The sequence below is a fragment of the Microtus ochrogaster genome, unplaced genomic scaffold (assembly GCF_000317375.1).
Source record: "Microtus ochrogaster isolate Prairie Vole_2 unplaced genomic scaffold, MicOch1.0 UNK51, whole genome shotgun sequence".
Classification (NCBI taxonomy): Eukaryota; Metazoa; Chordata; class Mammalia; order Rodentia; family Cricetidae; genus Microtus; species Microtus ochrogaster.
The window spans coordinates 1198399-1215514 of NW_004949149.1; the positions used below are offsets into that span (position 1 = coordinate 1198399).

The 17116-nt window shown below is 41.0% G+C and overlaps 1 protein-coding gene and 1 pseudogene across 6 annotated transcripts in view; one reads left to right on the forward strand and one right to left on the reverse strand.

Annotated features, from left to right (window-relative positions):
• The window catches only part of Inpp4b (inositol polyphosphate-4-phosphatase type II B), a 762195-nt gene that overhangs the window by 657996 nt on the left and 87083 nt on the right, over nucleotides 1-17116 (forward strand). For all 6 annotated transcript variants that reach the window (XM_026777265.1, XM_026777268.1, XM_013354610.2 and 3 more), the window contains one exon: nucleotides 8862-9027. In XM_026777265.1, coding sequence (XP_026633066.1) covers nucleotides 8862-9027 — 166 coding nt within the window. The remainder of the gene's footprint in view (nucleotides 1-8861; nucleotides 9028-17116) is intronic.
• Nucleotides 11547-11761, reverse strand: LOC101996855 (annotated as a pseudogene).

A 17116-nucleotide genomic window follows, 5' to 3' on the forward strand; every position in this document is an offset into this window, starting at 1 on the left:
ACCCAGGAGATCTCAGCTTTTTCCCCTTCCCCAAGCAATCCATGTGTCCCTCTTAGGGCCCTCCATGTTGTCTAGCTTCTCTGGAGCTGTGTATTGTATCTGGTTATCCTTTCCAGTATCTACTTATGAGTGAGTACATACTGTGTTTGTCTTTCTGAGTCTGGCTTACCTCACTCAGAATGAATTTTTTCTAGATCCATTCATTTGCCTCCAAATTCCATGATGTCCTTATTTTGAGAGCTGAATAATATTCCTTTGTGTAAATGTACCACATATTCTTTATCTGTTCTTCTGCTGAGGGGTATCTAGGTGTTTCCAGGTTTTGGCTATTATAAATAATGCTGCTATGAACATATTTGAGCAACTGTCCTTGTGGTATGATTTAGCATATTTGGGCATATGCCCAGGTATCACTTGGTTTTGAGGTAGATTGATTCCCAATTTTCTGGGAAGTTGCCATACTGATTTCCAAAGTGCAGTCTTGATTTTTATTTATGTTCTAATACCAAACTGACTATCCTAACTGTCTTCCAGTTATTCCTGACTAGGGTGCATATTCCCCTCTCTTTAGCACTTTAGTGACTATTCATCTCTCAGCAGAGAGCGGGAGAACTTGAAGAGCTCTACATCAGAGGGTCTAAAACCAAAGAACATGAGAAACTGAACCTCCTATAAATTAATGGCAGCAGTTTTAATTTTGCTTGGTCTTCCTCGGAAGAACACAAATTTCTGATTTTTTTTAAATTAGCCATTTGAAGTAGACAATACATTCAAAGAAACTTATTCCCTTGTCCAATATTTTCCCTCTTTTTACCTAAGCCACATTAAATAATAATCTTGTCTTGTGTATCTTACAGTGATTAAAAAGGGGCCGTTCCAACAAATGACAGGGTAGTTGTGTTGGGTATAAAGTTCAGTTTCAGAGTTAACAAGGAACACTTCCTCAGAGTTCTCCTGTGGTCCAGGTCGGGTGCATTGTTGTTTTAGGACAGAGAGTGGGCTGCTTCAGTTATGTGATGCAGTTGATCCCAGTGTGTGTCAACATGAGACAGCAATGAGCAATTAGAGCAGGCAGAATGCTGGACATTATATTTACTCAGGACTTGAAGTCACCTTTTCTTAAGCTGATGAAATTTATATGATTTCTATAATACTGTATATTTTTAAATATCAATTTCCACTAGCAGATTAGTAGCAGAAACATTGATATGGAAAAACAGTTTTGTTTTTCCCCATATAGACCTTAATTTTGCTTAAAAAACAGCAAAACATTGACACTATTAAAATACTTCATGTTTCCTTTTTAAAAAATAAGAAAATATATCAATTTTAAAGAAAAAAGCAAAGATCACTGAATTATATAGTCTAATATGAACTATTTCTATCATTTAATGATCTATATTTCAGTTATTTATCTAAAAAGATGAGTTACTATGGTTATTAAGAGCTTGAGTCATAACTGCTCCTTATCAGACTATTCCAATGAATTCATTTTTATACTCATTTGGTTTTACAACCTGTTTTATTGATTCTTTTATAGCATTAGGGAAAACTAAGTAACAACAAAGAAAGGTTTTTGCGTGTTCCTCCTCATTGACTGTTTCAACGCACTTTGCGTGTTATAAAGCACTCTTCCCTGGGAGGTCTGCTGCTTGTGAGTGGAAGAGGACAAGCAGTGGATCTGGGGGAGAGGGGAGGCGTGTGGTGAGACTGGCAGGGGTGGAGGGCAGAGAAACCACAGTCAGGACACAGTGTATGAACGACTAAATAAAGGGGGGAAAAGAATAATCTAGAAAAACAATGAAGTCTTTTCAATCAGTTGGTCTAAGCATCAGAAAGGGCAGAGAAGAGATGAAGGGAGTTTTGCCAGTTGGTCCGCACGTGGCAACTGAGTGTAGTCTGTCATCTGTTTCCTTGATGGATGGGAAGCATTCCTGAACTTCTCCAGTCCATTTCCCCCAGAAGATATGTGTCCGGAATACTTTTCCGCGATTCAGGCCTACAAAAGGCGATTAAGCAAAGTTCATGGCTGTCCATTAAAATGCACAAATGTTCTATTACAGAAAAGAAACCCCAGATGAGAACTTTATGTAAATGCATATTCATGAAACCCTGCCCACAGCTACATTTTCCCAACCTACAATTAATACTTTCACCTTCAGGCCCTGCTTTATGGCACGTAACATGGGGTTTGATACATCCAATCTAAGATAGTCTTCTGTGCTGATGTGGGAAAGGCTGATTGAATGGATCGACCAAAGCAGTGACTGGTTGTCCTGCAACCTAACCTGACTTTTAGCAGAGCTGTTTTATTCTATTAAATTTAGCAATGGTGGTTTCTTCATTGGTGTTTTATGCTGAATATCACCATATCTTTGGGAACACTTTCGAAATTATTCCAATTCCTGGTCTAATAGCCCATATATTGATGACTGTATTGATCTGAACTTGTACACCTTAGAAATTTATTAATACCTCCAACCCACGTGCCTTTGGACATTGATATGTTCTATAAGAAAAAAAAATGAGACCTTTTTCAAAGTGGAAAATTTTGATGCTCCAAATGAGTAAGTAAAGGAAATGCTGAGCTGTACACAAAGAGTTGACTGGTTATATTAGCATAAATTTAATTAAAAACAATAACCAGTACAAACAGGTGTTGACAATTGTGTGAGTGCATAGCAGTACTCACATATGTAGGGACTGTGCGGCTTTCAGTGAAAAGTTAAAATCATTGATCTGGGAAGTGATGACACACACCTTTAGTCCCAGAGGCAGAGCCTGGGGGTCTCTGATTTTGAGGGCATCAGGGTCTACAGCGAGAGCTCTAGGGCAGCCAGGACTACACAGAGAAAATGTCTCAAAAACCAAAACAAAAAAGTTAAATCATTCCTGTATCACCAGTGCACATAACATAAGACTCAGAATGCTTCACAATAGAAATGTTGCTTCCTCCAGAGTTTCCTCCATATCTTGCTTGTTTAATACTGACTTAGCACAGAATGGGTGCCTGAGAGAAATGTGTTGATCTACTTTAACGGGATGTTTTGATGATAGCAAGGATGGTAGCCTTAGCTAAAGTGTTTTCCTTGATGATTAAGGAGAAACAAGAATCATCTCTGTCTTCCTGGCTATCCAAGTGGCTTCAGCTGACGCTGTACAGCACTGGCTCTGGCACTAAGCCTACAGGTGATCAAGAGTGATGAAATACTCATAGCAATGGATGAAGTTGACTGCAGCACTCGTGGCTGGGCCTAACTTCTTCCTGACTATGGGCCTGGGCAAGGAATGTACAGGAAGAATGAATATGGAGAGGTCATCACTTGCCAAATAGTGGCTTGCTGAGGCCGTTAGGGTGAGCAGAGCCTGCAACTCGGGATAAGGTCAGGAATGAATGCAAGCTCAGCTTGGTTGCTGGGATGTGACAACTTCACCAGCAGCTGAGTTGAAGTAAAACAGGAAGATGTAAAAGAGGCAAAGCCACAAAATTTCTCCTGGTTGCGATGAATGCCATGAGCCTTAGTATTTGTAGTGGATTTATTGCGCTGTTAGTGTCTGGGCCCTGTATAGCCTGGGTCATGTATGTGCCGGTTGCCCTATAGAACATTTTATGTGCAACTCATTTTAACTAATAGTCTAAATTAAGATTTAGAGAGAAGACCTTCCAATCCATAGAAGGAGCAGAGATTTCTAGTGTTAGAGAACATGTTTAATCTTAAGTAGTCCCCACTTAATCCAAGGATGAGTTGAAAATAAGATTGACCTCGTTAGTTCACTGGGTGTTTCTAATCAAAGACCTTAAAAATGAGTTATAGCCAACAAGAAATTATTCAGATAGATAGATAGATAGATAGATAGATAGATAGATAGATAGATAGATAGAGATAGAGAGATAGATAGAGAGACAGACAGAAACAGAGAGACAGAGACAGACAGAGAAACAATCAGGCACAGAGAGAGAGAGAGACAGACAGACAGACAGACAGACAGACAGACAGAGAGAAAAACAGGCACAGAGAAAGAGACAGAGAGACTTTGGACATCCACATCTGTTCTGGTTGAGTTATTGCATTGTTGCTGATCAAAAATTTGGCCTCATAGAAGTTGATCATCTAAGGATTACTGAGCTATCTTTTCAAAGTTCATGATTGATCCCGACTGTCTCTTGGTGATCCAGGGTCCGTATTGTTTGGGATGCTCTTGCTTTCGACCCTCGTGGCTCACTCTGGCAGCTGTAATGCTCCCCTACTGCATCTATCAAACTTTCCCAGCTATGCCACTGGGTTTGACCTTTACAGTTGCTTACATCCTAACCCACAAATAAATGAAGGCCTAGACTCAGAATGGAGTCAGTTTTGCCATAGCATCTGTCTTGTTTTGTGGCCTCAGTGGCTGGAAAAGGTTGGCATCTACTTCACCTCCCTGGAGAAGGGGAACCCTGAAGTCTGCATCAAGGTTGAGGACATCAGCTAATGTTCAGGCTCCATGTAGTAAGGGTTAACCTGTAAACTACCAACCTTCTGTTGCTTCTTATTAGGGAAATCATTGCTACTTCTAGGGAATGGCCTTTCAAGCTATATGTCTGATGGTTGTTTTAAAACCTGTCTGGGTATAGGAGAGCCATGCAGAATTCAAGTTTAGTTTAGCACCTCTGGCCTGAAAAGGATAGAGATGTGGATTAATGCCACATCTCTGGGCTTCCTGTATCTTCTCACTGACTGCTAGCAAGCCTATCTTCAACCTGGAGAAAGGTCCAGTGTGATTGCAATAGAGAAAAGGAAGGTCTAGGGCCCAATCACGTCAGCAGTATGAACTCATGAGCCTCGCCCATAGACTGGCACAGCATCAACCATCAGAATGAGAAGGTATGTTTGCTGACCATTGTCTTCTATGTGTGTTTCCAGATCTAAAGGAATGGGCTCCTTTAGGAGGGAACTTATGTACACAAGGCTGCCTTTCAAGAATTTAACCAGTAAGTCTTTAGTATCCTGCTTCTAAAATGATGGACTTCAGTGGCCTCATAATCGAATCTTTCCTCCCTGTACTACTTGCTCTTGTGTGTACTCCACTTATGAAATGGACCTGGAGCCCATCCTCTTCCTCTGCTAGCCAAGCCACTTATGTTTGTTGAAGTGGACAGACAGACAGTTGTTAAAGTGTCTTGTTCAATCCTGTGACCGTGGCTCCTTTTGTGTCAGGCTAACAGGTGCATGTTCTTTGGGTTGGATGTGTTTTACTATGGCTTCTATTGGTCTCGTGTCTGATCTCAGATACTTGAAGGCTTAGTTTACCACTGCAAAAAGGCATTTGTCTCTCTGAGCCTGCATGGAAGCCTCTCCTCCTGACTCTGTCCTATCTGGCATGTGGTGTGGTGCGCCATCATCAACTCTTTGGAGTCAAGAGAAATGAAGCTCTAGTTCATTTCTTCCACTCTAATACTGAATGTTATTATTTCTCTCTTACCTAAACTCATCTCTCTCAGAAAACTGAGTCAAAAATAGGTACTGATTTTGTGGTTTTTTGAAGGTGAAATTATCTAGTGTATAGATGCTAGGGAAATGTAGACACTATAACCCCCCATCTTGTTTCCTTCTACCCTTTCTTCCTTTTTCCTTACCTCTAAAATCTGCTGAAAGATAGTTCCAGTACTATAGAGTGAAAGCAGAACTCTCAAAGAATTACAGGCTAGCCTTAAAGGCAGGCACAAATCAGCACTTTTAATCTTCAGAGGCCATAAAAGAGGAGACAGTGAGGAGCAGGGCAGTTCTCCGCCTTCAGTGTGGCGGCACGCCTTTCCACAGAAGGAATGGAATGTATTTGCTCAGGGTTTGCTGCTGCGCTCATACAAGTCTGATCCTCCACTCATTACGTATACGGGCTGCAGAGGAGATCACTCCTCTCTCACTCTCAGGAAGCGTCCTGTAAACGAGAATACCGACACGTGTGCCTTCTGCTCGTCGCAATTGCTGCGTTCCTGAGGGCCCGGGTCAGTGAACAAGCCTCACTGTGCTCCCCAGGCCAAAACCAGTGCCTTTGCTTGCAACTGGAGTAGTGTACTCTATCAGCGGAATCTTGTAATCTTGGGCTATGCAAATGGAGACTCATCTAGAGATGTGGATAGCAAATCACCTAAAAATCTCTCCCTTCTGGCTCTTCAGAGATGGAATTAAAACCAAAATGAGTCATCTCTGCTATTCCTTTGCATTAAAAAAAAAAAAAAAGCAGCTAAGAGCCTCTAGGATAAAAACCTAAGCTTCCTTCAACACCAGCAGCCGAAAGAGAACTGAAAACTTGTCTTCCATGCAAGGCTAATCTGAAAATTTGAGAAGAATTTGTTTCTTGTTTGCTTGTCAATAATAGAGTTTATTCCCAGGCTCGGCTAGAGAATTGTTCCTTTCTTTCTTTTTTTTTTTTAAATTTTATTTATTAAAAATTTCCACCTCCTCCCATCCTCCCATTTCCCTCCCACTCTCCCCACTTCCCTCCCCCTCACTTTCTAGACCTAAGAGAAGTCAGGGTGCCCTGCCCTGTGGGAAGTCCAAGCACTCTTTCTTTTTTATCACTTTACAGATAAAGCAGCTGGTAGCAGTAAAGATGTATTTAGAGTAAAGGTCATAGGTCACTCAATAAGGCACTGTGGTTGGAAGGTAGATTCTCCACCAAATTTAAAGCTGAAGGGAGCCCAGCCTTCCAGCTTCTCACTTCCTTTGCCCAGTATTTCTTGCATACTTGAGCTCTGTCCCAGCTAAGGGGCACCTGTGCCTCATTTCCCCAGGCAGCATGCAGAGGATGATGTAATCCACAGATGTGATTAGCGTCTTAATTTCCCTGAGAGGGGAAGTCCTCTCCGGGCCTTGAAGGAAAGATTTGCCTCTTGGGGAAAGATTGTTATGATTATTTGTGATTAATAGCATACTTCATGGGCGAAATTGCAGGGTGAAAGCAAGCAAGCTTGACTCACTAAGGAAAACCGGGCTGGGCTGGAAGTGGGCCTGCTAAATTGTAATGATTTCCCCTGAACACTTCCACACAAGGCGCGGAGCACAGTTGGCTCAGATGGCACCATGGTGAAGGAGGTGGAGCAAAGGATTAGGATCCCACATTGTAGGTGACAAGCGTGTCCGCAGAAATGAGGGGCTTTGCCCAGAGCCCCACATTTATGTGTTGTGTAAATCCTCAAAATTAGCTTTCTCACTTTGAACGTCTCTTTTTAATAGAAAATGCTGGTACTTCCTCAGCTAAACAGAGTAACAGTATACCTAACCCACTTGGATAGACTCCTCGGTTTAACTTTTATAAGACAACAGTCAAATAATGTAAATTCAGCTCTAGGTTTTTCCTTCATAGATTTGCCCTCTTTCAAATCTGTTTGTTCACAGAATTACCTTAGATGGAAAATACACACTTATGGTAAAATGTATAAGCCAGTGATGGTGTGCTACTACTCAGTAGTTGCTTTATTTAGCCCTGTGCTAAAGAGACTGATAAGCTCTGCCTTAGAGAAGAGAGCAACTGAAAGACTCCTGTCTGCATGGAGAGCACCTCAAATCTACCTGATTCCTATCCACATAGAGAGACAGAGTGGGTGCCTAAGTTATGTGCCCGGCTTATGTAAGAAGAATACTAAAAAGGGAGACTGGTCTCCTCTATCAAAGCGACTGTGCTTAAAACATTTATTTAAAATTTAATGCAGTTTTTATGAATCAATGAATTAAAAAAGAACAAGCTTGTCATAACTGGGGACACCAGTGCAAAGAGGTTCCTTAGAGACATGAGCTCTTTCCCAGGAAAGGAAAAATGGCACGAGCTGTGTAGCCGCGGTATTCTACACAGAATGGCGGCACAGATGATGTCAGCTGTGAGCTGTGCAGCCGCCGTGTGTCAGCTGTGAGTTGTGTAGTCACGGTACACCACAGGGATGGTGGCACAGATGATGTCAGCTGTGAGTTGTGTAGCCGCGGTACACCACACGGATGGTGGCGCAGATGATGTCAGCTGTGAGTTGTGTAGCCACGGTATACTACACAGAATGGCGGCACAGATGATGTCAGCTGTGAGTTGTGTAGCCACGGTACACCACACGGACGGTGGCACCCACAATATCAGCTGTGAGTTGTGTAGCCATGGTACACCACACAGACGGTGGCACCCACAATATCAGCTGTGAGTTGTGTAGCCGCGGTACACCACATGTGTGAAAATCAGAAGATCTAAGGATCTGGTTGTCAGAAATGTGTTGAGAATGGGGAAAGGGAGGTTTATTTGTACCGGCAACAGACTTTTAGGTTAGGCAAACAAACACATTCTAGAAGTGAATGTTGGTGGCATAGGATGAGAGGACTTGCCAGGCAATGATGGCACACACCTTTAATTCCAGCACTTTGGAGACAGAAAGGTAGGCAGATCTTTGAGTTAGAGGCCAGCATGGTCTACAGAGCAAGTTCCAGAACAGCCAGAGCTATACAGAGAAACCTTGATGTCTCAAAAAAAAAAAAAAAAAAAGAACAGATGGACAGTTTCTGATGTGATAGCTTTTCTTTAAAATATTATTGCATCTTTTTTTTTTTAGTGTGTGGATAAAAATGGCATGTATCTAGCAAAATGTCACAATTTAAGTTCAATTACTGGTTAATATTATATAGCATGTTATTGTTTCAAACATATATTAACTAAAGAATTAATGAAATTTAACCTTGATCTTCAGGAGAAAATAGATTTTCATGAACCTGAAATGTGCCCCAAATAGTGAGAATATTGCAGCCTGTCCACACTCTGCTGACTGTGCCTCTGGCTGCTTCTCTAAGCTGGCTAATGTGATGATTTAGCAGTAAAGTCTGTAGTGACAACCATGCTGTCTTCAGGATCGGGTGTGGGCCAACGTGGGGAAGAGCCTCAACTGCATTATCGCTACCGTGGACAAACTGATTGAGAGAGACGGTCACAACGGAGGTGGTCCCAGAGGCAGCAGCGGTCAAGATGGAGACACGGAGCCTTCCCTAGAGGATTCCATCACATCTCACCCAAAGGGTAAGAAGCCGTTTTCCACCAATCATTGACTGAGTAAAGGAAATGAGAAAACTGATTTAGATGACATAGAGAGGAGACAGTTGTGCCTTTGGTGAAAGACCTGGAGACAGGACCTCACAGTGCTCGGTATGGATGGTGGGAGGATATTCGTGACCGCAGGGCTGCCTGCCATCTTCATTTTTTTTTTCTTTCAGTACATAAGCTTCTTGAAAGAGGACCAGGGCATCCTTTGGAGCAGTGGTTCTCAACCTGTGGGGTTTGATCCTCAAAAGACCATTGGGAAACACTGATATTTATATTATGATTCATAACAGTAGAAGATTGCAGTTATGAAGCAGCAACCAAAATAATTCTGTCATTCGGGTCCCCACAGTATGAGCAACTGTATCACAGGGTCGCACCTTAGGAAGGTTGAGAAGCCCTGCTGTAGGGTGTGATACAGTCTCACCTACTTTTACAAGGTCCCAAACGATAGTTGAAGGACAGTTAGCCACGTGTTTTAACTCTCAGATCCTTCGGAACTGGGTACTTCTCACTGTTCCTAAACAGACTGCAGCATGATACAGGACTTTTACATTTGTCTGAGGACCTCTTCTTAGTTCTCCTAAGACAGAAGAAGGTTCAGTTCTGAACACTATTTTGTTGTCATCTCCGAGTTCTATATCTTCATGCAGGCAGGTACACAAAGACACACACATACATGTACATACTCATGGAGCTGTATATGTGCATGCATAGAAGACTGTATAGGCAGACTCTAAGAGCAACTCAACAGATAGAAGATGGATGGATAGATAGATCATAAATGACAGGTAACTGCATCCAAATGTTTGCCATACTGATATCGTGGCTAGCAAGTCTGATGCACATTTTAACAATATTCATGTCTTCATCAATTGTTTTCCTATTTGTGTGGTTAATCTATTAATATTGACAAGAACAAAACAATATTGCATGTATTATTGACATCAGTAATTCCATTATAATCGAACTAGCATTTTTCTGCGTATCTTGTGTTTAGAGGGAATTAAAAGGCATTTCTCTAACACAGACTCCTAAAATCTATTCTTTTTTTTTAAAGGAGTCTCAACAAAGTATGAATGAACTTTTATAAAATTAAAGATGAAAGAGAGCACAGAAGGGCACATGGGAGGCTTTGGAAAGAAGAAAGGGGAAGGGACAACAATTTAATTATATTGTAATCTCAAATAATAAGAGAAATCATTGGAAAATTCCATGTTTCCTCACATGATTGATGATAGACTCCTTCCTAAATTATATTTGGAAATAATAGACTTCCAGAGTTATCCTATGTAGATGATCCATCTTCCTGGTTTGTGTACCCACATAAGTGAACAGGCAATGCTCTTTATGCTCACTCCTGCTCTGTAGAAATTTCCTTACTTAAAAATACTGTATTAATTTTTAACGTTAATGAATAAAGTAAGTCTTAAATTTCACATGAATCACAATGGAAACTTGTCATAATTCTGTGTTAAAATAATACCATTCAACTTTCTCCAGCTAGACCTGCACTGGCTAGCAAGTATGAGCCAGAGGTAGTTGTGCTCTAGAAAACGGGATTGCTTAGTAGACCCCAGCAATCAGAGAGAGACGGAATGAATCAAGTGTTTGTTGAGGGATTTTTAGTGCAGATTAATTCAAGCAGAAATAAGAGATATCCAATTGTGCTCCATTTTGAAACCTCCAAACAGCCCAGTGATGAAGACACAGTTCTGACATCTGTGAGGTGACCTAACTTGCTCACGTCTTGTGTCACACTGGAGCAATGTTCACAGACTGAAGCTGCACTTTTCAGAAGTGAAATGGGGCTGGAGAATTGACTCAATGACCATGAGCCATGGCTGCTCTTCCAGAGGACCTGGCTTTGGTTCTCAGTACCCAAATGGCAGCTCACAACCCTGATTCTTTCCAGGGAAGGACTCCCTCTTCTTGCCTCTAGCAGCACCAGGCACGTAAACATACATGATGGCAAAACACCTGTACATTTAAAATTAAAATTAAAAATTACAGTAGATTATCAATCTGTTCCCACTCATGGATGGTTGTAGTCCAACTACACTAACTGACTTTTATATTTTTTCTTCTTTTTACTTTATCATATAGATATTTCATTTTACTTTATTTTGTGTGTTATAATATTCCCTAGATGTTACAATTTAAAGTATAATGTGAAGTTGTTTAATAAAGGATATGATCAATAATTTCAAAGTTAAATATTTTTATTAACATTTTAACTTCTGGACAACAGCAGACAGGGAAATTTTTTTTGAACTTTCAAGTCTTTCTATCTTTAATAACCTGGCATTAATTCAAAGCATGAAAAACAAAGTTAAGATTGTTCCTTTTATGGGAGATGCCCATTATGATAGACTTAATCATGTGGTGAGATGGGATTCCAAACAATATGGGAAGGCAGGCGTCACTGCTCATGGATTGATGCATTTGGTTACTGATAATCGGCCTGGGGGCGGGCAACAGGTGAAATTAACAAACTCTCAAAGAACAACAGGACGCGGTTGCTGGGTCATGAGCACTTTGAAGCGTTTTTGATGGTGATTCGGTGCCTTGAGTACTTGCCGTCAGGGGAGAACCCAGCAAGTCTGTTGCCCCATAGGGTCAAATTTCTTTAACGTATAGATGAGATCTCCCTGTTTGTTGAGGTAATACTCGAGAAACATGACTGCACTTCAGCAGGAAGACACCAACCTGTCTGCAGTCAGTCCCTTATGCCCAGGGAGAATGTTTTAAGTAAGCCATTGCTATGAAACATAATATGAGTCTTGAAAGGAATTCTGTGCTTAAGAATACCTAATAAATTAAGGTGATACTGCTTAGCTAGAACGACAATAATTAGTTAAGTCAGTTGATAGAAAATATCTTTACCTTTTATTAATTTATAGTCTTCCTCATTGATGGATGGCAGATAGCTCTATCAGTTTCTGCACTGACTGTTGTCACATAAAACAAAATGGTACAAAAACACATAATTGGTTTTTTATTGTTTTGTTTTTTCTTTTTTCCTTTTAGATTTATTTATTTATTTTTAAAACAATCTTTTCTCATTTCACGTATCAATCCCAGTTCCCATTCCCTCCCCTCCTCCCGTTCCCACCACCTTCTCCCCACTCTACCCCCATCCACTCCTCAGAGAGCGTGAGGCCTTCCTTGGGGAGTCAACAAAATCTGTCACATCTCTTGAGGCAAGACCAAGACCCTCCCCACTACATCTAGGCAAGAAAAGTATCCTTCCAAAGGGAATGGGCTCCAAATAGCCAGTTCATGCCCAAGAGTTAATCCTGGTCCTACTGCCAGTGGCTCCATAGACTGCCCAAGTCACACAACTGTTACCCACATTCAGAGGGCCTAATTTGGTCCTATGCACGTTTCCCAGCTGTTACTCTGGAGTCAGTGAGATCCCACTAGTTCAGGTCAACTGTTTTTCTGGGTTTCCGCATCATGGGCGTGACCCCCTTTGCTCAATGTTATTGTTCCTCCCTCTCTTCAGCTGGAGTCTGGGAGCTCGGCCCAGTGCTTAGCTGTGGATCTCTGCATCTGCTTCCATCAGTTGCTGGATGAAGGTTCTATGATGACAGCTACGATAGTCAACAACTTGATTACAGGAAGGCCAATTCAACCACGCACTCCACTATTGCTTATGGTCTTAGCTGGGTCATCCTCGGGATTCCTGGGGATTTTCTTAGTACCAGGTTTCTCACTAGCCCCATAATGGTTGCCCCAATCAAGATATCTCTTTCCTTGCTTCCTCCCTCTGTCCCTTCCCCCATCTCAATCATCCTGTTCTCTCATCTTCTCCTTCCCTTTCCCTTTTCCCTTCCCCCTCCCCTTCTGCCCACACTCCCAATTTTCTCAGGAGATCTTGTCTATTTACTCTTCACACCCATAATGGTTTTTGAACAAAAATCAATTTTAAAAAAGAATCAAGTAAACTTATATATTGGGTTCATGCTGTAGTGCAAATTATTATGATAAGGGATATTTGAGATATGAGCCAATGCGCATATATATATATATACATATATATGTATATATATATATATATATGAATCATAAGAGCAAAGGTAATACATCTCAAGGTTTGTTTAAAGGCAGTAGATAGGCTTCCAAATGCTTTTTAATTTTACTTCAAGTGGATATAGCATCAACACACTTACAGTATGGTCTTCAAATAAGCTGAAATAGACATCATGAATAAAATGTATGCTTTTATGTCTTATATATCAGTCTTCTCCCATAAATGTTTCACGGAAATGAGATTTTAATGATTGTAAACTAATTTGGCAAAATGAAAACTGATTTTTTAGATATTCATTTATTATATTAATGCTACAGTTAGCAAACAAGAGTCTTCGAATATTTAGTTTGTTAACTTCATAGCTATTCTCATTTAAGTTAGACCGCTAAGAGTGTTATAATTTTCCCTCCTCCCAGGCACTGCTTATGCAACTCATCATTTTTATCACTGTGGACACATACGTGCTTCTTTTTATTTTATTTTATAACCTAATACCATTACCATTTATTTTGGGCTCACATCATTGTATATCCAACAACTGGAAGTGTCTTTAGCTCCTTGCCACAGCCCTAGGTTCAGACATTCTCCGAGGGCTCTTGCTGCTTTAACTGGAATCCACCACTTGGTCTACAGAAACATTTTCCTGTCACAATAGATCCTGAATCTACTGTGCTAACGCAGGTGCTCTCCAAAACACACCTTTGCCTTTCTGATTCCATGCCATATTTGGTTTTAAAAAGTTATATTTTGCTTACGTGGGAAGTTTAATAGTGTAAAATGCATGAATCTATGCTATCTTTACAACACATTCTTAATAATGAAGTCAGTTTGTTCAATACTCTCATATTTATCTTGATCTACTAGCCGTAGGAGAAAACTTATGTTTCTGTTCCTTACAACGAGCCGAGTGATTTCCATCATCTACTCTTATTGCATGTCTGATATGACAAACACCATCTGACATTTTCACAAAGTCACTATGTTTCACATGTATTCATTTCTCTGTGCTGTGTAAGGCTGTGCATGGCATGCTGCGGAGGTCAGAAGGCAGCCCGGAGAGCGCTGATCCCGCTTCCACTAATGGATCCCGGGTCAGACTCGGGTCCTCAGCCTTGCTGGCAAGTGCTGCAGCCCGGAGAGCGCTGATCCCCGCTTCCACTAATGGATCCCAGGTCAGACTCGGGTCCTCAGCCTTGCTGGTGAGGGCTTTCACCTTCGGAGTCACCTCCCGACCTGGCGGTGACTCGTTTCCTCATGCTGAGTGACTCCCCTTCTTGTCCTTATAAATTAGATTCTGTAAATACTTTTAAACTGTTGCGGAATTCCATTATGTAACATGTTTTGATTGTTCTTTATATTATGATCTACATTATGCATATATAATATATTATATGTAGATATATATCTACAAATAACATAGATAGATATATTGGCTTTCTCCGTGTAATAGTCTTGAAACTAGCTCTGTAGAACAAGCTGGATTTTAACTCCCAGAGATCCCCCTGCCTCTGCCTCCCGAGTTCTGGAATTAAAGGCGTGCGCCACTATTACCTGGCTCTGTTATATTTTTTCAGTTTCACAGTGCTAATCAAACTCTTACTGGATTCCATTTTATTGCCTGCTTCATTTTTTTATTCTAACTTTAATTTGTTTGTGTTTTGCTTCATTGTGTCCAATGTATGTATGTGTTCATGTATTTATGCTATTCTGATAGTCATCTAAGGTGCCAGTACACTCATCCTTTTCCTATGTTCCTCTTCAAATTGTACACATTTCTTTCTCTGCGTTGATATCTTTTTCATTTAACAGTGGGTTAGCATGGTAATGCTATTTCGCATTTGCACTGTGTGGATTTTTGGCCGCATTGTTTGCTTAAGGGCTTTAAGATAGATCTTTGACTTGCTTTATAAATTTCTTTCATCATGATTATAAATAGCACTAAAGGAAGTAAAACCTTCTCTGATGTTTAGATTAAAATAATCAAATAGAGTTTCCAAATGTTTGTATTTATGTGTGTGTGAGTGTAAGCATGTGTGTGTTTATTTGTATGGAAACATGCATGCATGTGCAGTATATGGGTGTTATGTATGTATGTATCCATTTGTGTGAGTGTGTTGAGTTTATGTCTTGTGCCTATAAATGAATGCTATGCGTATATGTATGTGTGTGTGAATTTGTATGTGTGCATACGTTTGTATGTGTATATACATTTGTATGCGTGTCTACATCTATGTGTTCGTGTCTACATCTATGTGTGCATGTTTAATGAACACAGATTGCCCTTTATTTCTGGTCCACATAAACACAATTATGGACAGCTGCTCTCTGCATAGCACCACATGCCTTCTATTTCATAATAAATTGAGGCTGCAAAGATTAAATCAGTGAATATTAAACTCTTAGATTTTGATGTGGACTTAACGATTATGTAATTAAGCCTCCTGAATTATATTAAGAAGCTTACCTACAGCGTCCCTGCCAATTCCAGCCTAGACTGCAAAAGCACAGCTGTGGTTACAGGAAACACCAATTTGCTTCCTAGTGCAGCACACTCCAAATATGCTTCCTTTAATCCTGCCCACTGGCCCAGATGCAGCTCTTTGCAATAAACACAATTTTATTTTCCTTTTCCACATTAAGCCCAAATTGTATCTGCAAACAACCATCATGTCCTGTTTGGGTCGCACTTTTGGGATGGCATCTTTCAAAGAAGCAGACGCAAGGCCTCCCTGCATAGTTACTTTTCTCAAAGCCTTTGCTCATTTGTCTTGACTTTCCCTAGAATCGCGCAGTGACACACCGGCCTCTGGTAACTCCAGAGCAATATAGGGAATCACCTCCTACTCTAGTTACTGCTGATTTCAATGATATCCAAACCCATACCATCTGCTTCATCAGCTGCCTTTTATTAGGAGTAATATGGATTGGCGTAGGCATTTCGGATTTTTGTGAGACTTAAATGCCATTGAAGCACCACTCTATGCTAGATACTGTGAAATGTTAGGGTCTTCAGGAGATTAAGATGACCTCTCCTGATGCTGCTGCAGAGATAGATGTCCACATAACTACACTATGAAACACTTTTGAGACGGCTCTCTAGTAAAGACTTGTGTCTCCATCCGTCATATCTACTGTCCCGCTCAGGCTGATCTTATTCACATTGTATACACATTCCCTTGCTGGTCATGGAATTCATTGGTGAAAATGATAGGAAAATAGAACTGAGCACAGGCCCTGAGACACAAGGCCCAACAACTGTGTATGTTTGTATACTTTTGTTGATCTTCGTTCTTTGGGTGGTGCATTCAGTCAGCTGTTGCACAGCCTTCATTTCAACACCTTTCTCAAATGCACTGTGCTATGCTCTGGGAAAGGGCAAATATCCCAAGCAACTGAATTTTATGCCCTAATATACCAGAGTGTGAGCATGTTCGAATGGGCAGCAAAGTTTCTGTAGTAGAAGGTCTTCATTGAGCCATGCGCAGCTGTGACGTCACAGAGCCTGCCAGGCTTCATGGTGTCGATCGTGAGTGTCCAAAGAAAGACTCTCGATAAGAATCACACTCACAGCTCAAAGACTGTGCTTGCATGTGTGGTAAAGCCCACTTTCAAAGCCTCTTTCTTCTCTCCTTACTCGCGAAAATCCCGTGGGGGCAGATTTGGCATTGAACTTCATTTCATGGATAGGATTAAACAATTCTTCTTAAGTCACAAAATTTGATTCCAGTATGAATGGAGTGATTTCTAAGTCAGAAAGAATCTGGGGTTCTTAGAACATCTCTTGGGAAAGGAATGTGTAAGTTCCAATAGTTCTGTGCCCGTGTCTTTGCCCTTGACACTTTACGGTGCTGTCTTAGTCACAGGACAGCGTAACTTGCTACGCTAAGCCATCCCTATTTTACAAGCCCTCGCAATTGTTAACTCCCATGTGTCTAGTTGAAGAGTTTCGGCCTGCTCTCCTTCCTCACTGTCTCATCCTCCATTGTGATATACCCCGAAGTCAGAACTCACCTTTTGCTTTTCATTGCCAGC